Source organism: Argiope bruennichi, chromosome 5 (assembly GCF_947563725.1).
Source record: "Argiope bruennichi chromosome 5, qqArgBrue1.1, whole genome shotgun sequence".
Lineage (NCBI taxonomy): Eukaryota > Metazoa > Arthropoda > Arachnida > Araneae > Araneidae > Argiope > Argiope bruennichi.
The window spans coordinates 102527034-102553683 of record NC_079155.1 but is presented as its reverse complement, the minus strand read 5'-3'; the positions used below and the strand labels follow the sequence as shown (position 1 = coordinate 102553683).

The window sequence follows — 26650 nt, the reverse complement described above, 5'->3', positions numbered from 1 at the left end:
GGTCACCAATTTAGCGATAGGGATGCGCTTTAGAATGAAATGAATGAAAGATGGCACTGTGATCACTACAATGTCTTTTTCAAACTCAGAGATGTCTAACACATGAAGTTGAATAACTCAAATTTGAATTTTTTGACGATTACAATATTTCTAATAAAAGAAGATAAAAATGAAATTAACTATCCCAAAACCATCAAGCATGCATTCAACAAAAAAAATCTTTATTGACAGAAATAATTTTCAATACATTTTAAAAAGTGTTTTTCTCCCATTCATTAAATCATTGCTGGATCTCTATCTATGGCTTGATTTCCTTGCATGTTTTGCAATACATGCATTCCACTCTTTGAATGTCCGAGTTATCGAGTCCGGGTTTGTTGAACGGCTCTGTCAATTCCCTCTTATCCTTGGCTTCAATGGTCTTTAAATTCCATAGATCCGTCGAGAAAGCATAGTTGCCATAGATCATGATTGAGTTATAATCGAAATTGCTGTAGATTATTTCATCTTGAGGCTTTGTTAAGGTAAACTGATCTTGCAAACCTGAAATGGAAAATCTCATCTGTTAATGATCCTAAGCAAGAGTAAATATATTGATGAAATAGGAAAGGAAAGTTAATCATCAATTTAAAAATACAACGTTTGTATTTTACCTAATCTTGTTCAAAGAAAATTTCATTTGTTAGTGATTCGAAGCAAAAATAAACATATTGATGAAATAAGAAACGAAAGATTATCATCAATTGAAAATACAACATTTATATTTTACCTATTCTTGTTCAAGAAGAATTCAATTTATTGGAAAATCTCATTTATTAATGATTCTAAGTAAGAGTAAATGGATTCATTAAATAATATAAGATAATCATCACGTAATCATATTTTACTTAATCTTATGCAAGAAGAATTTAAATGATTGGGAAAATCTCAAGAGTTAATGATTCTGAGCAAGAGTAAGCGTATTGATAAGTTCGTTTGATAAAAATTAATTATCAATCGAAGATATAACATTTGTATTTTACGTAATCTTATTCAAGAAGAATTCTGATGAGTGATGCATAATATATAGGATATTGTCACTCCTAATAAATTTTAGGTTTTCTGTTTGTTTTCATTGCACAGCTTGCATTGCATGTTATTTCAACTTGGAATCTGGCAACCCAGTTTTGATTTAGGTAGAATTGTGTTTATTTTAAGAAAGGGAATTTTTACTTTAAATATTCATCTCTTTGAAGGATGAATCATTTGATCAATTTCAGAATACTTCATCTGTAAATACTTGAATCAATTTCTATCATCCATATGTAAATAGCCTCATGTATCTCTCTGTCTCGTGTTGTGAAAAAATAAACTGGTTCTAAAACGAAAGTAATGTTCCGAATCATAACACAGGGTTCATCACAAATTCCAAAAAAAAAAATTTTTTAATTTATCAAAAAATGAATTATCGTAAAAAAATCGGAATTGCATGAATGTCATTAGAGTAAAATGTTTTTCCAAGGAACAGAAAAATGTAGTTTCAGAAATCAACGAAAGAGGACTTTTATTGAATCTTTATTGATCTTTTATCTATAAGCTCGTGAATTACTTATTAGATTCTAGCAGCATATTGTTACTTTATCAAGCTTTGTTGAGATAGTTTAAATAAAAGAAGTCTGTTGTTTGAAAAATGATAAAAATTATTGTAATTTTTTTTTTCTTTTGTATTCATTTTTATTTATATGTTACAACTTTTAAACTCTTCAAGGGTTTTTAAAGTTGTGAAATCGAGTGCTCTCAACTTCTAAATTCTTATTGTACTGCTTTTTAATGTCTGAAAAATTGATTATAATTGAATTTCAAATTCCTCGTATTTTAATGCTTTTTGGATTGATTATGCTTATATTTTAAATTCCTGATGGATTGAAATTTTTTTAACATTGAATATATGTAAAAGTACAATGTAAGTAAAACAATATGAATATAAGTAAAAACATAGAATACTGATAAAAATCAACATATTTTTATGTTGCCAGTTGAAATTTTTATTGTTGCCTTTGGTAGATGGCAAAATAAATAGAAATATATAATCATTTTCATTGTGTCGACAAACTTCAATAAAATATTTGTGGGAAAATGATGGCATTTTTAAACTAACAAGCATTCGAAGCTTATTAAGTGGATACTTAGGAAAAAATTGGAAATCTTGTTTTATTTGTAATTGATTTAGTGTGACATTAAATAATCCAACTTCCAATCCAATAATCCAAGTTCCAATTTTTATTTATTTATTTATTTATTTGGCATCTGTCTCTAATATCACTCTATCAGCTAATTTTTGAATATATTAAACTTACATATCTTTTCATCTTGCATATTTTTTACAGTTTATTTTTCTTCTTTTATAAATTCTCAATATGTCGATAGAAATATAAAAAAAAAAGTTTAAGAAAAAATGCCCTACCTTGCATTATGTTTTTCGTATTGATGGTCAAATACTTGTCTCTGTCGTGTCTCTGATGTTCATGCCAAAACCCAATGGCATGGCCTATCTCATGGACGATTGTGCCGATATAGTAGCAACCTTCGTCTAGATTGATCGTCTGGGCTCCTGTTTTGCTATAACCAACATAAGACCAGCAGCTATGGAAAGAATGACAGACATCAAAAGTAAATCAATTCATTCATTTCCTTTTAAATCAGGGATCGCAAAAAGGAAGGAGTGAAGAGACAAAAAAAATTGCGCAAAATTCGAAAAGGCTTTCATTGGAGTAAAACAAGTACAAAATGCATTCGTGCAGTAACTAACTCCGGATCTAATAATTAGATGGCGCCACTGAGTATCGTGAGTGTGATTCATCCTTTTCTGTATTCCATTCTTTCCTTATAGCTTTTAAATTCTAATTCTACAGTTAATGATGTAAGGTTTTTTTTAGTAAAAAGATTTTAGTCGATGCCTGCTCGTGATGCCGCAAGCATCACGATTTCAATGATATTTCTCTATTACAAAGATTGGAATATCTCAGTAGCGCCATCTAAGAAGTAACTAACTAAGTAATAGATCACCTCTTGCAATATTGACAGAAAAATACATTATCAAAACAATAATAAAATGCCACAGCTAAAAGTTCTTAAGTACAATTAGTAAATTATTTCTTACCTAAATAATGCAAATTAATCTATCACTTCCGATTTTTTTCCCACATTTGGTGCTTCCGAAATTTCATTTCAAAAATATATTCGCCATGTAATCCGCATCTGATTAATTTTGTCACAAATTGCAAAAAAAATTGTAAAATTCTTCTTACAGTGTATGCGCGCTTTACGCTCATAAAAATTCTCTCTCAATATAAGTTGTAATTCAAAATTAAAACTTTGACAACCGCGCTGAATTTCTTAAAAGTGGGTCCACCGCTCAGTAGTGACGCTAGTCTAAGTGTTAATCTGACTATGATAGTCAAAGTGTTAATCTTCAGTTTACACTATCAATCAAACTGGTGCATGTAGTGTATCAATATTGAAACATGGAGACACTAAATTCACCTGTTCTGTTTTTTTGTTTTTTTTTCACTGCAGAATACTCTCGAATTTCGAACTTCTGGAGTTTCCTGCCAATTCCTGAAAATGTATCTGGAGTTTCCTTTTAATTTATGCATATGCACATGCAAAAAGATTTATTGAAAAACAGAAACAATATACTTTGTTAAAGACTACATCACAATGCAGAATCTGTTTAATGAGGATCAATGAGTTCATGGGATTTGATGAAGATGGGATTTGGGAAGATGGAATTTCATGGGATTTGGATTTGTGCAGGTTGAGGTTCGAACTCGCAACGTTAGGGTTCGTAGCCGAGTAACAAAGCCACTAGACAAAAGTGTACACTCTTCTCCGGAGGTTGTTAACTGGCTTATAATGTTACCACCACAGATTCTTTGAATCTTCCTGGCGCAGGAGTCATGGTTTTGATTATACTGCTCCAAACCAGGGTTTAAATTATATCAACGCACAATAACATAAAGTGTACTTCAAAACAAAGAATTTAAATGAGTGCATAAAATTTGATGGACTTCAAATATGCAAAAATTTGATCATATGGTATCTTACCAAATAAAAAAATCGGATAGAATGTCAAAGTTTTCGAAAAATAGCAGGATTGAAATTCGGGCATTCTGACATTATATATTGGACAGACATTTGACAGTCACATTGAGAACGTAGAGGTGGTTGTTCGCCTAGCAACAAGTGAATTTAGTATTCCCAATGCCCCACTATGTCTGCTTTTCGATTCGGTAATGAAGACCATGTTTGCACATGAGGTTTAATAGCATGTAGTTTATTGTTAGTTTCAAGATCCCATAAAGCTTGCTATTTGGGATAAAGAAGCATTCTAGTATGCTTCTTTCTAGTATGCTTCTTTATGCTCTCTCTCTCTCTCTCTCTCTCTCTTTATTCAATAAACAAATAGATGAAATTGGAGATACAAACGTAAACTATCGAATGCATGAATTTTAGAAATGGAAAATCAGTAACAAATTATATGTTTTCAGAGCACTACATCATTTTCAGCTGGAATTCGGGTTAAATGTATTGCAACTATACACATCATACTTGAAGGAATCTCTAGAGGCTGAAATTGAATCATTTTCATAATATTGTGAAGAATTGTTATATCATTGCAACTATACACACCCTCCGCTCCTCAGCCTACCCGAGTTGGGTGTAAGACAAAAAAGAGGAGCTAGGGATAGAATCACCCATGCAGCCGGAAAGAAGCCCAGAGTCCGGACAGAATTACTAACTAGTAATATTAGTAAATCTCCTGGTAAGGAAGATAGTTTTACAAATAGTTTTGATGCTGCAGAATAGATGTTAGCTAACCAACTCCCAGCCTGGAAGTGAATTTGTTGACAAAAACAAGAAAACTCTTGAAACTGATAGAATTTTAGTGATATATCTATTGAGAGCAAGGTTACGATATCATTCTAAAAGCTTCTTTTCCTGTCACGGAAACAATAAAAAGTCGAAAGAAAAAAAAACTGACAATCAGTTGTCTAGATAAATAGTGAATTAGTTGAGATGAGCTCATGTGAGTAGTTGAGCGAGTTCTTTCTGAACATTTTGCATTATTACTATTGTTTATTACTGATTTGTGTTTGTGTTGCTATTCAGATTCATCTGTGTACTTCTGCTGTGAATTCATGCTTTCGTGTGGAATAATACTGTGAATACTGAAGAATCTCCAAGGCATTTACCGAAGTTGAAATCCTTATTATATAATTCTTCATATGAGAAAAAAGTCGTTAAAAAAGAAAAAAACATTTGACATAGAGAGTTTTTTTTACCCATCCTCATTCCTAATCTTTTCAAATTTGATGTAGTCTTTCTGATTAGTTCTTTTCACGAAATTCAAGCAAGTCAATTTATGGTACTGCTCAACAGCTCTTTCAATCACGTTATGATACTTGCCTAGGAAGAGAAAAAAATTGTCAATATTAATTTTATTCAAGAATCATTTCAATATATTATTTTTATTTTCTTACCTCCATTTTTATATCTTGTATCTTGTAATCAGAATTAATGTATTCCCATTCAGAGGAAACATTAATCTTTATTATAACGCCATATCTCTATAGCATTATAGCACAGCTTTAAAAAATGTTAATTAAATATTTATTAATGTAAAACTAAATTAACTTGATTTAACTAATATGTTTTCTTATAAGAACTGACTGAAAAACGCCACATCAATTTCTAGTTAACTAAAATACAAATATAAAAAGTCTGTTATATTGCATTATACGAAAGGTGTTTTTTAAGTAAGTGATGGTATCTTTTAAGTATCCGTTCTCTTCAGTTTTTTTGTTTTGTTTATTTCATTTACTTCAGCAATATAACAGATTTTGGATTGAGTTTTGTCGGTCATTCCTTCCTATTATCCCTTTAGACTTATCGAAAGGGATAATAGTGTCACGTAGGTACTCTAGGGTGGAACTCAATGACACACACAAGAAGCAGTGCTAAACCAATTTATTAACTCAACTCTGAACTCAGAACACAGTCACTGACAGATCTTCTGCTTTTATACTAGCAGGGAAAGTTCCAGAATACTTTTCTGAAGACAGTAAGAAAAGTCCAGAGCACTTGTCTGGTAAACTAAAGAAAGGTCCAGAATCTTCTGGAATATGAAATAAAGGAAAACAAAAAATCAAGGAATTAAATACTTACCCAAACTGTGAATCGCATTGTCTTTAACTGGATTCGAACTTACGATCGCTTGCTTATGAAACCACTGCTATGACTATTCGGCCATGGAGAGTCGACTGTCTCTTTTCAATGCGGCAATAGCAAAGGGATAATAATTCGCAGTTTTAATCCTTAACTGAGGAGGTGCTGTATCTCAGACAACTAAGAATGGACGTTCGGCCACCCCTATTCTATTTTTAGCTCAATCGAATGGATTGACCCTGTAGCTTCCTGTTTCATTACCATCACCGCACACCCTTACTTAAAAAACACCTTTCGTATTATGCAAACTAAGTACTAAATGTACACGCTTCATGTCCCCCTTAACATGCATTTTGAATATTTATTGTTAAACAAATTTTGCATATTTCCTTGAAAATTGTTAATTCTGTTCAAAGAGTCTGAAATGATTTTTCGCTTACTTGGAATTGATTTGTCGATGGCATATGGGACAGTCTTATTTGGCCAATACATATCTTTAAAGGAAATGCTGTTCTGGAAGAAAAAAAAATACAAAAATCTGTAAATCTAAAATGGCTCATAAGTAAATCGTAGATACAAAATCAGGCAATAGATATTCTATTTCTAAAAAAGCAAACTGTTACTTTTCTATAAATTAGAAGAGTTGCTTGATGCTTCTCATTCCAATACAATTTCAAATTACTATTACTTCAACAAAAAGATTTGAAATTTTTTAAGTGGAACAAAGTAAAACCGTTAGATTTACGAAATTCTTATATTTATTATTTGAGCTTTGAATCATACTGTTATGAAAATTCCTAAATATTAAAATATATAAACTAGACCGAATCAAAGTGGGAGCAGCTATTTCAATAGTTCCCATACTATACGGCGCATATTACGTCCTTGATTACGTCATGATAATCACATGATTGTTTCGCGCCTAAATTGGCTGCCGAGACTGCAGCAGTTTGATAAGATGTGCCGCTCACATTCATTTACCCTTTTATATGTTTTATGTTAGTGTATCAATATCAATATCATCAATCTTATATCAGAATGAATCTGTAAACTACAGACTTCGTCGAAGTTGTGTATGACGCATCTGCCCATCATCCGGGTTTGACAGGCGCTATGTTTCTAAAAAGCTATTGTAGCGGATTGTTATGAGCGAGGATAGAACGTATGACCTTGAGGTTCGCAGCCGAGTAACAAAACCACAAGACAAAAGCAATTACTCGTGTTCCGTAGCTGTTATCTGGCTTATAAGTTTTCACCACACTATTCTCTCCTTTTTCTTCAGAACGCACGCGCACTCGCCTCAATGAAGCTTGTAGTCAAAAATTAATTATTTAATTTCTTTAAAAAGCAAATAAAGCTTTCTTAAAGATAAAATTATTTTTCTAACAAGTCGCAATAATTGGAGTCAACCACAACTACACGCATCCCTAATTACGACATTAGTTAAATAAGGTTTTGTCCCTGTATTAACTTTGTGTCATTTCTTAATAAATATATGATAAGTAATCCATTTACTTTTTAAAGTATTAAATTTATTTTTAAGTATTAATTAATAATACTTAGTGATCCAATCAGTATTAAGTAATAATATTGATCGTTGCCTTTTCCCACATTAATTATTCCAAATTATCTACTCTATTCATAGTTAATGTTCGAATATCTTAACAGAAAAGTGTACCATATTTTTATTTCCTTTTTTGGATTTTAATTTCGGAAATCTTAAAAGAAAAGCTGACTTTCCAACATACGTTAAGAGACTCGAATAACTAGCTATAAATTGCTTATTGAAAATAATTCGAAGTTCACAGAAATTTGAAATCCGTCTATGTAAAATGTACTGTGAAATTGACTGCCGCAAACATCTATTTAATATACTGTAATTCATCCATCTGTTAACTTTAAAAGTTCATTTTTCTAGTGAAATTCTTGATGGCCATCAAAATTTAAATTTTTGTCTACAAGATTTTTCACTAATTATGTATTATCAAAATAATCACAAATAATCGTTTCTCTTACTTCCATCTAGGGCTATGCCAATTTTCTATTTATTGAAAAAAAATCGCCATTTTTGATAAATTGATTTTTTGTGCCAGTTTTCGAAAAATATCGATCTATTGGTCTCATGATCATGAATAACTGTTCACTATGAGTCCCGATACAATAAATCGATATTCGCTATTAATTTACGTTTTCAATTTCGTTTTGGCTATCGATTAGTGTTTATTTTTGTTTCTCTTCATTCTTTTTCACTTTTATACACAATTTTTTTATTAATATTTCTATAAATACTGTCATATTCTAGCATATAAAAATACTTGTTTTAAGCAACATTTCATTTTGGAATAAATCGCTTTCTGTTTCCTAACTGAAGAGAAGGAGTGTGTGTGTGTGTGTGTGTGTGTGCGTGTGTGTGTGTGTGTGTGTGTGTGTGTGTGTGTGTGTGTGTGTGTGTGTGTGTGTGTGTGTGTGTGTGTGTGCGTGTGTGTGTGTGTGCGAGTGTGTGTGTGTGTGTGTGTGTGTGTGTGTGTGTGTGCGCGCGAGTGTGTGTGTGTGTGTGCGCGAGTGTGTGTGTGTGTGTGTGTGTGTGTGTGTGTGTGTGTGTGTGTGTGTGTGTGTGTGTGTGTGTGTGTGTGTGTGTGTGTGTGTGTGTGTGTGTGTGTGTGTGTGTGTTACAAAAGTAAAAGGTAAATTACATCCCATTTCCGTGGATAAGCTAAACGCATTCAGTTGTGTCTTTTTTTTTTTTTACACGATACATTTTCAGGATTTTGAATTTATTGTACCATTATTTTGAAATTTTGGGGGGCTTTTGCTTTATTTATTGTCCAGATAATACAGAGAATTCGAAAGCGATCTTCATTTATCTAAATATTAATATATTTTAAAAATTGTTTATTTATATACCGTAAATACTTTTTAATGACCTTTTTCTATTTTCCAATAAATATCCTTTAACTAAAATGGTAAATAAGTAAAAAAAAAAAAAAAAAATCTGAATTTGATTTTACTTCACATTTATCTTTACCGTAGTGTTTTTAAACATAATTTACTGAAATTTATACTTTAAATTAATTTTAATATTAATATGTTAATTGCAGTTTTTATTAAATGTGTTTAAAGAAATTAACCAAAATGTTTGCCTTATTTTGATTATAATTTTTGGAAATATTGCAACATAAAAATGAGTTTACTTGTCATGCACTTTTTATAGACAACTTTTGGGAATGATTTTTATGAATAATATACAGGAATACTTTCCATTATTAAAATGCAATATTAACTATTTTCATGTCTTCCACAAATGTTGAATTGGTTATTTTTTTATATCTAAAAATATAAGGAATAAAAGTTTTGTTCATTATTATTATTACTAAAATTAGGCGATATCATAATGATATTTTCTTATATTATTTTATTAAATCTTTCTGTGTCCAATTAACAACGTCCTTTACTAAGAAATATCCAGATATTCTTATCCAGTGTACATTACCCCCTCTTAACTTCTAAACAGTGACAACTCGGGCCATAAAGTTGGTGTCTAGGTATAGTAAGTCATAGACTGACTACTCCGACCCTCCCGAAAGCACACGGAAAAACTTGAATGACCTGTTCGCCGCGACAGCAACACTGAGTCCTAAGGGTCATCACCGGCCACGGTACAACCCTTCCATAAGGAAATACGTCCTGTCATCGATGAAAAGATTCCGACCCTCACCTTTTCGTGTGCCCACAGAGTTGGCGAGAACCAACCACTATGCCGGAAGCCTCTCATCCTTAGGTGTCCCCGAGGGATTGTCTAGGTATTGTATGAAAGCTATATGGAGACAACTTAGTTGCTAATATTAAATAGTTCAAAATACTCACTCCTACTAATTGCCTGCGGACAAATTTCATGTCTCCGCCATACCTGTTCTTGTTGTGAAGAGCTTTTTCAGCAATCACTGGAAAAAAATAAGAACCTCCATAGAATGCAAATATTTTTCAAAACCATATTTTATTCATGTACCGAAAAGTACAATTTTTCACAACTTATTTTTTGACTTGTTGTTGTTGTTTATGGCACTTGTCATAGACAAGTCGAATTTAAGTCGCGTTTTGGCGCCTCTTGTTTTAGTAGTGCCATTTAGGGACAAGAGTACGCCTTTACTACTCATGCATTACAGTCCTTTTCACGGGATGGACTTCATTCATACATTTCATTCGCCAATCGTAATTTAAACCTGGATCAGAAAACGATCACCTATGATCCAGTACCCCCAGGGGTATTGTCTCGATTCGGAAGAGTCTGCCACTACGACATACATACATATATATATACACGTACATCAGCCAACATGTACACAAAGAGTCTTCGGTCGGCGGGATTCGAACTCACAATCCAAGAGACGTGAAACCAGCGTCCTACCAACCAAGCTATTCCGACATATTTGACTTGTCATTCCTTGAAATTAAATATTACAAAATGTTGAATGTCTCTCATGAAAACTTTCATATTCATTATCAAGTGGAACCAATTGTAGAGAATGAAAATTTATTTAAATTACTATATTAATTGACGATAAAGTTTGGAGCTATATTCTATAATATATATATATTGAAATATTATTATATTAATTGGTGTTAAAGTTTTAATAATGAAGTTTGAAAATATTACACAAGCATGGAAGGGGCCGAACAATGATGGCGTATTTCGAGATAGTGAGCTTACATAGAAATAAAAATTGGCGAAATCGGTAAAAATTAGGAAATTAAGAATCGAGAAAATTATTTTAATATAATTCAAATTATAACTAGCAGCCTTCAATGACTCGCTGTTCATCCCCGATATTAAGAGTATTACTCCAGTCGAATCAACCAACTTTGATAAACTATATCTCATCGCAAAAAAAGAAAGTACTATTTAAAATTGCATTTGCATAATTAACATAAAACTTCCTTGTCTATTAGCAATACTTGTAAAAAGCTGAAATTAATAGGCAAATAAAATTGACAAAATCTGTCCTATCATTCAAGTTGGGGGTTCTGTAAAGGTTTTTATTTTGAGATGTTTCTCAAAAATAAATGTTGGTAAAAGGCAGCGACCTCTGATGATGCATCTACTTGTCATGTGCAATAAAAAATCACGAATTCGATACATTGGTCGGTTCTGGTGAGTCTTGGCATGGTCCCCTCTCCCTTTATAAAGAGTACACAGTGAAATAAAGGTATTCTCTCGAAAATGGTGATAAGGGATAAGTGACCATTGATAATGTATCTAGATCATGAATTTTCATACAAAATAAAGTCTAAAAAATCGGTTCAGTGGTTATGCTGTGAGAAACTGTTTCTTTAGTTTTTTATTGTTTCAAATATATATATATATATATATTTTAAATATATATGTTATGGTCAATGTTAATAATTATTAATTATTATTATTATTAATACTAGTCGGTCATTATTAATAATAAACGCTTCTTTTGGTCAAAGTGAGAAATATCGTAAATTATTCACTTTAACCAGTTATTATTAATAATTGCCAATAAAGTTTGGCAAAAGTGATTAAACGGTTTATTTATATAGGATTGGGACATGGGTGTGCCTTTTTGTACATGTTTTTTAACCTTGCTATAAAATCTTTATATGATATGTTTTTCTAATTTTTTTTATTTCATAATTAATTAGTCTCGTCTTTTTTTTGGGGGGGGCAGGGGGGATAAGTCATTGAACAATTCTAATATCTATCTGTTGAGGGGAAGAAAAAGATTTATTCTTTTCTTGTAAATAACTAATGGTTTGTCGTAGTAAAATTAGTTAAAATAACTGTCTTAATTTGTGAAAAATAATAACATAAACGCCAAAAACTAGCAACGAAATAATCGGGAACCTAACTTGTAAAATAGACAATCAACTGATATTATCTAGCTGCTGCCAATGCATAAAAAAGCGCAAAAAACTGACGTTGGCCAAACTTCATTGTTATTATTAATAATAACCTGTTAATGTGATAAATGCTCATAAATTATTCACTTTGACCGACTTATTTGGTTATTATTAATAATAACCAATTATTTACATTGACCGTAATATATATATATAAAATGAGATAAAAAATAATGCAAGTATTTTTTAATGAATGAAATATAAATCTATTATAGCATTGTGAAAAATAGCGTTTCATAAGCAATAAACGTAGAGGTAAACACAGTCGTAAGCGAAATTTTAGGAACAACTAAACTCAATCAGATGCAAGCATTTAAGCTTGATAAAAACTGACACGTGCTATCTTATCAACAAACACTCAAAGCTTTCGCCATTATCAGCAAAACGTGTTTATGGTCGATTGAAAAATGTAAATTAAACTTCTGAGAAATTATAAATAAACAGCAATGAATATTAATAATTAAAAGAACGAATATTAATTAGCTAAGAAATGGAAGTTTTGTTATTTATAAATTTGATTATAATTCTTAGCAATTGTAGCAACTAAAAAAATAAGCACTATAAAAAAATATAATTCAATTCCTACTTAGGTCTACAAAGAAAATTTTTATTTTAGTTGCTTTTTATTAAATAATTATCAAAAAAATTATTGATTTTTGCAAGAATTGAACTCGCATTCTTCACCTTCACGTGAAAAATACTGAAATCCTTACATTTTGCAGATTGAGATACTGCTTGTTGATTTCAATTTTCATTACAAACTGCTAAAACTCTATTTAAAGTAATTAAAAATTAATTTAATTTATTTAAGGAATTAATATTTGAAAAATTTGTATTAACATCAAGTGCCATCCACTAAAAGTTTTAAAAAAAATGTATTTGAACTTGAGTGGATGAATAAAAAGGATTTTATTAACGATTGAAAATTTGAACAAGATATTGTTACGAAATTTCCGGGTTCGTTTGGATAGTGGAAGTTATATGGTGTGGAGAACGCTCATTCAGCAGGCGGCAGTAGAAAAAAAAACGACGTTTAGTTACACGAAGACACACAAAACAGCACAGAGAAGACAATTATCTTCAGCCGAGACGTGCACACAACAAGACTCTACTGTAGACAGTAGCGCACAGCTTACTTCAGCACTAGCTTGACTCCGTCGCTGCTCTGCTAATCTCTGGAGGACTCGTTCTTCACCGTCGATTCCGACTACTCCCGGCAGCTGCAGACTGCCTCCTTTTATAGGTCTCAGGAGGCGGGGCTAGAAGCCTCTCAACCAATTAGGAACGTTCGAGGCTTATCTCGGTTCCTAATGGACGGATCGGGAAAATTCTCGATGTTTCGGGTATAATCTATTTTGACGCCAAAGTCGCCAAATTCGTCGCCAAGTCGCCAAATGGTCGCCAAGTTTGTCGCCAAGCTCTGTGACCTCCGACGCGACACCCGGACTCCGTCCAATACAGATGACAGTAAGACAGTCTTTCTGATGATGGAACCAACTATGCTGGGAAGCAGCATCATAGATTCGTAACAATATATAAATGTATATAGGGAGAGGGTGAACAAACAGTAGGAATTGAAAAAGGCAAATTATTTCTGTTAGAATATCAATGCATAACAAATACGTGAATGAATGATAGATTATTCGCGAAATACGAACAGAATTTCTTGTTGACACCGACAAATTTCGATATTCAGATGGACTTTCAGCGATTGTTAAATAAAAGTATTTTTCTTATAAGACAAAAATGAAACCTTTTGTGTCATACTTTATTATTAGCAAGCATTATTTTATTTTTTTATTATTATTTTATTAGACGTGTTATTTTTAAGCCAAATTACGTAAAAGTTGAAGAAATAGCATGTGCAAATAAATTGCACAAATAAATGAAACGAAGAGTGCATTCTAAGTAAGAAATAATAGCAATAGTAAACTTATGCAAAAATTATGTAATTAATATTATACTGTCTCATTAATATAACTACAAAACATGAAAAACTATTTGAATAAAATGTAATTCCCAGATTTAGCATTTAAAAACAACCCGGGATAGCCTGGTTGGTTGGGCGTTGGATTCGCATCCCTTGGGTGGGGAACTCGAACCCCGCTGGCTGAAGACTCTTCGTGTATATGGACGCTGGTGCACGTATAAATCTGTCGTGGCCACAAAGTCCTCCAGGTCTAGACAGTACCACTGGAGGTACTGAATCAGAGGTGATCGTTCTCTAATTCAGGTCTCAATTACGATCTGTGAATGAAATGTATGAATAAAGTCCACCACGTGAAAAGGGTTGTGACGTGTGAGTATCTAAAATATACCGTTATCCCTAGATGGCACTACTTGAAACAAGAGACGCTAAAACTCGGCTTAAAATGGCAAACTTCGTCAGTGGGTTTGTCTATGAAAAATGCCATAAGCAACAACAGTGTTTAAAGTATGGATCTATGTCAAACTTTGAAACAATTCGGAAAAGGAATTGACGGTCTGTCTATACTTTCGTATGCATTGAAGATCGATAAATCAAAAATGCAGCAACTTGGAGAAATAAAATTTATCAAAGTAAGGATTTTCATTAAATTTTGAATCAAATCCGTCAAAGTATCAACTATCTTTCGATCTGTACATTCGCAAGCATGCAGCTGCGATAACTCAAAACCACAAAGACTTATATAAATAAAATTTCATGTGTCATTTTGTTTCTAAAATTATTATTGTGTATCATATTTTATTTTCAATCGGTGAAAATAAGGATGTTCAAAATACATAATCAGTTTTCTACGTTATATTACATGGAGCCGAATGTTCCTTATGAGAGACTAAATATAAAAATCTGAGCACTCGTAGTATTCACAGCCTTGCTTAAGGTCTTTGACTTTTTGCTTGGAGAGGAAGTTAACATCTTTATTAGATTATATGCGAGTGAGCTGCAGTGAGACCACAGATTTAATTTTAAAGCGATATAAAAATAATTCTTGTGCAGCAATATGCTTCAAAAGTATTGAGAAAAATCGCCAAAATTTGATAATTTTAATTAATTAAAAATTTAAAACCTTTTTTTAACAAACACCAACCAGCCCATAAGTATATATATATATATATATATATATATATATATATATATATATATATATATATATATATATATATATATATATATATATATATATATATATATATATATATATATATATATATATATATGCATTATTTGGCAGGCCTAGTTTGAACATCTGCCCTACAGAGTTTTGTGAACGATTTCTATTTTTTCATTAAACACTTTAGATATAGTATACTGACCTCTATTCACATTATTATGTTAAAATTTACTTACATCGTTCTGCAGGTGTCTGAGGTTCCCAAGGTTTTGGTTTCCCAGCTTCATGACTCCAAGTGGTTAGACCCCAGGTTTCCAATACTTCACGAGGATAGCCCGAGGGTCCTTCCGTCAGACGACCGCTGTAAATTGAAAGCAGACCTAGAATGAGCTTCCACAACATCATGAAAGACTTCAGGGGAAGCAGTTTTTTGACTCTAAAGCTAAACTTTAATAACTATTTATAGTCAGAAATTTCGCTTAAGAATCAAACTCAAATCAGGATCTCTAGATTCTAGACGATACCATCGCCCCTGCAAAATGCATACTTGATTTCGGAAGGCAATTTAAATTATATCAACACTGGATATCTCGTCGATTGATATTCGAGGAATACACGCTTGTGGAATGTATGCTTATGTAGAAATTGATAAATAAAATGTGGGTTTGATTGATGGATTGTGAAATTTTGATGACACAGTTTTTCTGTTGGCTGGAAAATAGTCTATTTTCTGCTACATTTCGCGTTTTCATCGGGTTAATATGTTTTATCGTTTATTATTACAATATTAAATAATGCTACGCTGTTATAAGATAGCATATAAATAATAGTCTACTTCTTTTTAAAAATATTTGAATTTGCTTGCAAACATTGCATTCAAATAGTGATTTTTAAAAAATTAATGTTTTTGTTGTTTATAATGGCACTTGCCATGGACAAGCTCGCTGACAAAGTCGGCGATTTTAAGCCAAGGGAGCGTCTCTTGTTTTAGTAGCGCCAACTAGGGCCAAGAGTACATCTTAGCTACTCACGCATCACATTCGCTTGTACAACCCCTTTTTACAGGGGGGCACATTCACACATGTCATAGATAGAACAGATGAAGAACAATCATGCCCGAACCGGGACTCGAACCCAGGACACGAGGAAGACGTACTACCCCTATGCCAGGACAAATTAATGTAATCAGACAAAACTTAAAGTAATTATGAAAATACTTCTAAATGGATATAATAATTGGAATTAGAACTTATAATGCATTCGCCGTCTTTAGTAACTAGCTTACTCGCACAAGTTATTAATTGATTTTTTTTTTTTAGTTATTGATTTTTTTTAAATTTAAAAATGTTTTGAGCTAGAAAGATGAAATTTGATATATAGTCTTAACACCAAATTTGAAGATTTCTATCAAATTTTGAGCAAATTCCGTTGTCAGGATGTTTGTCTGTCCGGTTGTCCGAATGTAACACTATAACTAGAAAACTAAGATATATAGATAAAATTTAGAATATGGTGAGACTGATTGAGCAATCGAAAACATAAGGAAGTAAATAAACCGGCTATCTGTAGCATGTTCTGCAGATTTGTTAAGTTAACAGCAGATATCTGAATCAAGATCTGGACTCTTCTATAAACTAAGAAAAAAAGAGATTAAATATTTTCAGATTCTCTAGATAAGTTAATAATTGTGAATCTATTTCTTATATCACTATCTCTTAAATAAATAAAAAAATAAAACACTGTTTAGCTGCTTTGAAATTCCATCAAATAAATAAATTATGCTGACAGAATTATAACAATTTTTTGTGTAGATTAAATCAGATTTAATTTAAAAACAAATCGCTTCCAATCAAACTGAGTTATCATTTTGTGTTCAAATACTGAACATTTCAATCATAAAATTGTTTATGCTTTATAAAGCTATCGTTATTTTCAATTATTTGTTACTAGAAAATTGTTTTTTATGGTATTTTATACAAGTAGTAATTTTATGACTATGAATAAGCTTTCTTTCATTGTCGAATATAGGGGACATTTCCCAAACGAAGTATTTTTGCATTGTTCGTGAGCGCATACCCTGTACTCCTGTTTGCCAAAAATAGAAGATTCTACGCAAGGAAAACCAGAAAACAGTTTTCTTGACTAGTCATCCATTTGCTCCCATCGGGTCACTTCTTTTTTTTATACAATTTTCGATAAGCAATTCATATCATTGTTAACAATATTTCTTCAAAACAATAAAAATTATTTTCTTCATAAAGTACTAATTTCACGAGAAAATCGCTGGGTTTCAGCGTGAAATCTAGTGAATCCATCCCTGTGACTATTGTACGACGTCTGACATTTATTGATTGAAATTTGGTTAAGGAATTTTAATATTGGACAAAAGAAAGCCGAAAGCAATGAGCTATTTGAAATAAAAAAGATGGAAAGTAGCTTTGGCTTGTAAAGCAAACCATCAGAGATAAGTTAAAAACTTGTACTCTTTTACATAAACAGACTTACAGTTTGTGATTACAAAATTCAGACAAAAAATAATAAAAATATTAAGGAAAAATTATAAATGGGAACAGAAAGAAGAAAAAAAAATACGGAACAGCACAAATACATATTATGTACTAACACAAAAAAAACAGAAAATAAATATATAGATGTATAGATAGTGCTACTCTTGAGAATAGCATTCTTGAAATCGAAACAGATCTTGATTTTCTTCAAGATGAGGAATCCATCTCCAAATTTTCATCCTGGATCCTTTAGAAAAGGCAACACTATGGAACCAAACTCGTTCTAGTTCAGATGTTGGCTTGGTCATATGGAAGGAAGAAGTCAGCATACATTCTGTTGCGTAGTGGATCGGCGTGGCATCGAGATTTCAGCAAGAATGCATTAGGAAACAGCTTGAAACGCCGAAGATATGAGGGAAATGGCCCATGGAATATGAAGAAAAGAATATCTTCCCTTTTCCAGTTACTTGGGTGAAAGTAACTGGAAAATGGAAGATATTCTTTTCTTCACATTCCAAGGGCAACATACAGCAGCACACTACAACAAACAGTAACCCACAAGTAATAATAGGTAGTAATAACAACCATAACATATAAAGTGGCCAGACAGAATTGAGCAGGATGAGGGAATCTTTGTAGCTACTCTCTACGGCCTACTCTCCAAACGCCTACAATTCTCCAGTCCCCTCGCTTTAGCTTTTTTCAAATGCCGACTCACTAATACAAGACTGGCTACTTCACAAACGACTCGATGCTGCTTCTGTAATAAACACCAGGATTTGACACACAGTTCAAATCAGCAAACACTTGAGCTCCATACAACGCTTGAGCTTCACTGGACTGATACAACTATTCGCCGTTGACTCGCTATGCGACTCAAAACCTTTCGGTGACTCTTTCCGCGATTGTCTACATCTGAAACTGCCGGTCTTTTATAGTTCTCGGAGCCGAGCAGAGAAGGTTCTGGAACAAAAAGGCATACCTTCGTTCCTATTAGCTCTATCGTTAAAATTCTGGAAGATTCCAGTATTATCTATTTTGTCGCCAAGTCGCCAAATGGTCATCAAGTTTGTTGCCAAGCACTGGGATTACTAATTCGGCATCCGATCAGCACTCAACACAGCTAATCGTAAAACGGTCTTTCCAGTGATTAAACTAACGGTGTTGGAAAGCAACATTACAGATTTGTAAAAATATACACAAAGTATTCAACCTAAAGAATTGTGCTGGAAAAAACTTAAAATCATTCAATTTAATAAGCGTATAATCTGTATCTTAAAATCTTCCCTCTCTTCTGTCTGAAGCTCTTGACAACAAAAAGAATTTAAATATCTTTATTTAAATTCTTAAGTGGTTTGTCATCTATTATTTGCAACCGTTTGGATTTAAGGGCATAATAGCCTTTGTTGCTACACATTATATAGTTTTTACATCCAAGAACAGTCATTAAAAAATTAAAAATATGTCATAAATGTGAATTTCATTTTACTTAGTAAATTCCCGTCACACTAAAATCTCCATTTATTTAGTGCATTTCTATAAAATTTTGGTCTTCAGCAAGAATTTTAAAATTTTTATATTTAGTAGTTTTCCACACTTCTTTAGACTTTTTCTTCGACTTTTAACTACTAAAACGGTATTTTAAAAAACTTTTTTTCATTTTTATTATTCTTATTAAATTTAGAAGAATTTTTTTTTTCAATTATCTTAATATATTCCAGTTTATTTAGGAAATCCCCAACACCACTCAAATTTTTGGCTTCAAGAAAAAAAAATTAATTATCCTATTTTTTTCGATAGAATTTTTAATTTAATTTAAACTACATTTAAAAATCTTTTTACTGCTTTAAAATGATTTTCGATTTTTTTTTTTTTTTTTTGTATTTTAAACTAGTTTATTATTATTATTATTATTGTTCTCCCTAGATTTATAAGTTTATTTTTTACGTTGTTTTTATTTAATTTAATATGCATTGCGTCGATTTAGCTTTATAATACAAAACATTCAACAGTTTTTTCACATTTTTTTTTACATATATTAATTGCAAAATAGCATACAAAGCTCACACTGATTGTAATATATTCGCTGAGTCCAATGGAAATCACCTGCTACCGAAATCTTTGTCCGCAGCTCTCATCACTGGCAAACAAAGCACTTTGTCCGCAACTTCCGGGCATTTGCTAAGTGGACAATATGGGAAGTCATAAATATCAATTCACCGGGCAGTAACAAGGTGACAAGAAAGGAACTTGCTGTCGTCCTCATGCAATATCAAGATCTCTTTTTTTTATCGGTTTGTTCTGCCATTTTTACAGCAACTGGACTTGGAATCAATGGTAAATGGTATGTCTTATGTATCACTTTATTGAAGAATTAGAAATCTTGCATCTCGTTAGTGGTGGACGCTGCTTTGAAGAAGACAATTAGAGTGTGATTCCTAAAAAAAAATATCCACAAATCCCAGAGTTTGTTTTGAACCTGATTTCTTAATTTAGTGCTAAAAGTGGCATTTATTGGGGGGGGGGGGGGTATTGCAATATGTCAACAATCACAATCTAGCGATCCAATTATATTTTTTTCACTTTTTTGAATGCAAGCTATACAAAAAGAAAGAATTACAGTTGTCAAAAAAATTATATCTCAAGATTTGATGCGCTATCTCCAAAAAATTTTGACATTTCTGAGAAGGAAAAAAAAAATTTGGCTTATATCTATCAATCAGATCGCTTGATAATTCAATAATTCTTGATAATTTACTTAATATTTTAACTAATATTTTTATTCAAATACTTTATTCAATTAATTAATATTAACTTAACGATTAATGCCAATAACTTAAAAAATAAATTTATGTCTTATTTATGTTATGATTATTAATAATGTCAAGAATTTAAGAATAAAATGTCAATAATTAGTGAATTTGAGCAATAAAAATATCAATAATATTAACATGTCAAAATTTCCCCAATAAAAATGTCAATTATTCAACAAAAAAATGTAAGATCCCAGTTAATTTAATGTAAATGATTTTAAAATGAAAATAAAAAATATCCCTATTTTTCTAGAACTTTCAAAGACGGTTCATTTTGTTGTTAGCCCCCTCAATTTTGCCTCGTTTTCAGTTTTCTTCTGATTGGCAGAAGCCGTCCAAGAAAGGCGCTCTGATTGGATGACGACAGGATAAAAATACGAATGAAGGTGGATTCAATTTATTATGGCTCTCAAATTGTATGAACGTGCTGTAAACTTCTTCTGTAAGGCAAAAGGACTCCCGCAGAAATACAAGGTATGTAGCATTGAAAAAAAAGCATCTTGATTTTTTTTTAGGGCTGATAGCAGTACTATGCATATTAGGGCTGATTAAGATGGGAGTGGGGGGGGGGGGCATTTTTAAATATATTTTAAGATATCTGTTAAATTATTGGGTCGTAAAAAATCGTTGTATCTTGATAGATACGTTATCGTTAAAGTGTATAATTCAATTATTTCATAGAATAACTAGATATTTCATGAAATAACTAGACAAGTCAGTTAAAGTATATAATAGATGAAAAATTGTATACTTTAAATAGTTAGTCTATGAAAAAGTTATTCTAGTTATTCTATGAAATAACTAATGATAGACCGTTAAAATGAAAAATATACAATTTCAAAGTTATTTTATAAATTAATTGATCATAAACAGCTAAAATCTCACGAAAAATACATTTCATCCCTATTTTATTGCGGATGGTTAATTGGTAAATAATAAGGAAAAGCAGATGATATAGTTTAATATTGCTCATATTGTTAACATTTGTTAAATGGAAAGGAAAAAAAGAGAATATGTTGCAGAAATAGTTATATTTAAATTTTATCAAAAAAATACATGCTGGGAAGAAAAACTGTTGCTGAAACAAAAATTTAAGAGAACATTAATTTAAATTTTATGAAATACCTTTATTTTACTTTTCATTACTTGTTAGAGCAAGGATTGCTGTGATAACACTTTGAATTGCATTGCGTATTATTTTTGAAACACGCATATTTTTTACTATAAAATTTTTTTTTTACAAAGGCACCTTTTAAATCCTTGTCCAGTGCCTCAACTTTGAGCTGTTACAACAGATCAGAGCGTTGTGTCAATATTCGGAACTTCTTCAATGGAAATTAATTCTTGCTCACATGTACTGATCTAGAGTACAATTGTTTGAATTATCTAGATCTAGAGTGCAATTGAACTAAAATCTAGAGTAAAAAAAATTGACTAAAAGCGGCTAAAACCTGTTCAGAGAACTTTCGAGTGCAGTATTTCACACTTTAACGATCAAGTAATCGTTATTCTATAGAATACCTAGGTAAATCGTAGAAGTCAATAATTTTATTTATCTTAACTGACTTGTTTCATACTTTAAAGGTAACATATATGTCATAGAACGATTTAGTAAAAAGCATTGAAAAATTTTGTGTGTGGGGAGGGTGGAGAATTATTTTTAGATATTAATTTTTTGTGACTAACCACCTTTGGCGGCCAGTTTATCCGCCTGGAATATTAGTTTTCTTGACTGTTAAACTATTAATATGGATTGCATTCATATAAAATTTCTATTTTTTTTTATTTAATTAGATTGAAAAATACAGGGCGTTATAGAATTAATCTACTACAAATTAGGGTGCGCGTAAATTAAAAAGCGCGTATACTGTGAAATGAAAGTGGGAGTGAAATTCCTTCTTCGGAAATATTGGCTAAGAAAAGTAATTTTGTTAAATTTGAACACTGGCAAAAGCACGCAATTGAATGAATTGATTTGAATTTCATTATAACAATAAAAACGCTTCAAGTTGGACAGAAAATTCAATTTAAAACTTTTATTAAAATCAGAGAAAAAAAATTTATGCAAGTGAAATCGATAATAATAAAAAGATAATATTAAAAGCGGAGTAAAAATGATGGTAAAATCCTAGATGGGCCCACCTCTTGGCGACTTATTTGAAATCTCGAAAAGTTGACTACTAATTGAATATTTGTTATTATTATTATTATTTTTCAATTAGAAAACGATACTTGAAGGCCAGAAATAATAAATAAAAGAAAATAAATATAAGGAACAAAATAAATAATAATAATAAAAAATAAATAAATAATAAAATAAAATAATAAAAAAATAATAAAAATAAAATAAATATAATAAAAAATAAAATATTCCGTCTAGGTTGCCACATTGGCGACGTTATCACCACTCGTTTGGCGAGAATTCAAAAAGACGCCAAGAGGTGGGATGTGCTAGGATCCACCCAAAATGATTTTCATCAGATAATATTTTCATAAGATATAGTTGAAAACAGCAAACACTTACTTATAACTAACTTGAAACTTACTTAAGTGTATTATTATTACTTAATTTACAATCAACATATTTTTAATGAATTTTGGAACTTAGAAAATTTAATAGTGACCTTCCACTTGTCTTAAAGAGCCGGTTCGCCAAATTTCATGAAAACTAGACAAGAATCGTAAATTTGTATTGAAAAAATTGTAAATAAGCATTCATAAATGCATGTAAACACATAATTTTTGAACAGTTTCGTGGCCAAAGAGAGAGAAGACACTTTCGAATTTTAAACTTCCCTTTATTCCATCCCAGGGGTATAATTTATGTACTAGAAACGACGAGGAGGTACATCACTTAATAGAACGACACAAGAGACAAAAGAGAAAAGAGCGAACGAAATATTTATCCCCATGATAATATACTGTGAGATTCTGATAGAGATTCCTGTACATGTGTCGATTTAGGATAGAGAAATCTAGATATCTTTTAAGAGAATTTGTTTGGATCGACATTTTTTATCCCTTCACTTGCAGCGTGAGAACCGCTGATTTAGGCATTTTTATAGAGCTTCTGTTGAATTAATTAAATAAAAAAAAAGTGGAATTGGATCAGGAAATAAGAGAACATTTCAGAATGAATTTAATATGGGCTAAATTAAGATAAAACTTTGAAAATTAAGTAGGATTTAAAAATATTGTTACATACATATATGGGTGTCATGGGATCCCTTAATTTAATTTAAATTTTAATTAATTTCTTAATTTTTATCTTAAATTTGCCGATGCTACTTCATTTTAAAATTTTCTGTTATTTTCTGATCTAAATACAGCTTTTTTATTTATTTCCACGCTCAGAATGAAAGAATAAGAATCCCTAATATTTACGCATTCCTTCGAAGGTACCTAATAAACCCTTTCCTTAATCGACATTTGTTAAAGAAATCCTTATCAGAATCTCTGAGTAAAATCGCTGAACGAAAAAAATTCTGTCACCTTTTGAACTTGTGTCGAGACTAAACCAGATGTGTCACTTTATCATCGATCTTCTTTCTCCATGTACAAATTATGTCTCCCGAGGTAAAATACATTGAAGTTAAATTCCAAATTGCTTTCTTTCGGATCTGAAAAATAAATTATGTTTGCAATATTGTGTGTGTGTATGTGTGTGTGTGTCTAAAAGATAAGAGTAATTTTCTTAACTATTTTTTTCGTTCTTAGAACCATTTGATTACAAAAATGCTTTGATGATGGATGAAGTTTGGTGTGTAGAATAAAATTTGGAGATTTCTATAAGATTTTGAATGAAATTCTATGCAGCGAAAGTCTGTCTTTCCGACTCTCTGAGTACAAATCATAATTACAAAATAAAAAAGTAGATAAATAAATTTTATACAGATTCTACAATAGATACATCTAAAATGATCCATATTAAAATTGGAACCAAATCTGATTAGAGATTGACCAAATATCGATCTGTACGTTTGCACGTATTTGAATATGACAATTTAAAAACGCAACAACTTATGCACATCAAATTTGTTTCTTAGGTATAAAATCTAATGTGTAGATTTTTATCGAATTTTGAACCATATTTTCGAATTTCAACCCATCGAATTTTGAGTCGATCTTCTGTTGGTCTTTCTCACGCATAAAACTCAAAAATGAAAGAACTAAAATAAACAAATTTTGTTTGTGATCTTATGACTACAATTGCAATTTTGTGTCAAAATTTGAAATATATATTAAAAAATATATATAAATTCTATTCCGTTTAAAATATATATTCGATTTTCTGGAACTTGTGTATTTAACCGCAGGCTAATAATTACCTCGCTACCGAATGATTTATACAAGTTATACAATATTCAATAAAAATTTATTTGCTTTCACTTAAATTAATTGTATCCTCAAAAAAATTAAATGACATAAATAATATTTTATTTTGTTTTAATAAAAAAAAGCTTCTGAAAAAATTTAAAAGTTTACATTTTATATAGATATGAATTTTTCTTGACAGAAACATTAACCAATCGATGCAACATACTTTATTGGATGACATCACTAGATTTAAAGTAAAGGTCAACTAGACCTTAAAAATAGCAAATGCATGAAAAAATCCTTGATCCGAACCAATGAAATTCACGCGAAATCGCGTGTCATCATGACGTCAGAAAGAAATAAAAAAAAAACAACGGATTTGGCGGTAAACATGAGTATATGGTATTATTAAACTGAACTTAACATCAAATAATAATGGTACTAGTATTTTATATGAAATTCTGAAAAAAATCTGGTCCAGCCAAAGAATGCGGTTTAGATTTGTCAACCAAATCATTGGCATAATGATTTCAAGGATCATTTCATCCATTTGCTATCTTTAAGATTAGTTAAAGATCATGTACTAAAATTTATCTATCTAGAGCATTGAAATTTTGAATCATTGTGTTCGTATGCCCATAAACGGGCAAACTTGTCTATGATGATTTCATCCAAATCTTAATGTATATCTACAAAGATGCAGGGCCAGATTATTAAATAGGCAAAGTGGGCAACTACCTAGATGCTCCATGTTCGCGAGATTTTTTTAACGGTATTTGGGAAGTTATTTAATTTTTTGCACTCCTTTATATAAAGGTTGTGCAATCGAACAAATTAAAATTAAAATCATATATTATTCAAACTGATTTCAGAAAATATAATCTAGTTATAATCATAATTAATTACTGTTTGAAAGTTTTATAGTATGCTACTTTATAATTTTAAAAAGATATGACGCTTTATAATTTTATAAAATATCTGGAGAGTACAGAAACATCTTGGAGATCATAAAGTGCTATATTCTTCCTTTTATTATTATTATTGAAATCGATGTCAGTTTCTGATATCAGTTGATGCAGTTGTGTTTTGTTATAAAATATAAAGCATTCTACTTAAACATTTTCTTTTTTTTTTTTTACATATTGAAGTTATTTGCTTAATTTTTCATGCCTTAGTGCCAAATAATTATCAATAAACTTTGCAATTTTGTAGCATTAATGCCCCGTTTTAGAAAAGTGTGAGAAAGAAGGATTTATCGGCGAGCTTCGCAATTTTAATGGAAACAGAAATGAAAAACCTTCCACGCCAAACTTCTGCGCCTTACCAGCAGAGCTGAATTAATTCTTGTCGGGACCTTTAGGAATAGGTAATTCATCTTTTTCTCAATGGGTTCTTTCCTATTTTCAGATTTCAAACCTGGATGTTTATTTGAGAGTTGATATTAGTATCCTGCGTATAATAAAATTAACATAAATAACTTTTTAACTCGATAATACAAATTTTGCAAGTGAAACGTGCAAAAAATATGAGAATGAATTTAACCAATACTTGATTTGAATTTGAATAAGTGCAAATTAACGACTGTGGTGAATTTTTAAAAAATCTAAATTAAATGACCTTGAAAATACTCTAAAAATTTCGCATCTCGGGGCCTTTAAGCATTTATTCATTTGATAATCTCGTCCAATTCACACAATAGAGAGACATATTTTATTTTTAAAGATACCACGTACGTAAAAATCCTTGAAAAAACCATGTCCAGATTAACCATGCGTCAGGTCACCATCTT

General features: G+C 31.1%; 1 protein-coding gene across 1 annotated transcript; it reads right to left on the bottom strand.

Moving 5' to 3' along the window:
* Window positions 1–277: 277 nt before the first annotated feature.
* Window positions 278–26650, bottom strand: LOC129969683 (astacin-like metalloprotease toxin 5). The gene is made up of 7 exons (XM_056084350.1): window positions 26595–26650; window positions 15461–15585; window positions 10072–10148; window positions 6648–6720; window positions 5325–5448; window positions 2444–2622; window positions 278–543 (listed from the first exon to the last, which is right to left on the bottom strand). The coding sequence occupies exons 1-7, from the start codon at window positions 26630–26632 to the stop codon at window positions 299–301; spliced, it is 861 nt and encodes a 286-aa protein (XP_055940325.1). The 5' UTR covers window positions 26633–26650; the 3' UTR covers window positions 278–298.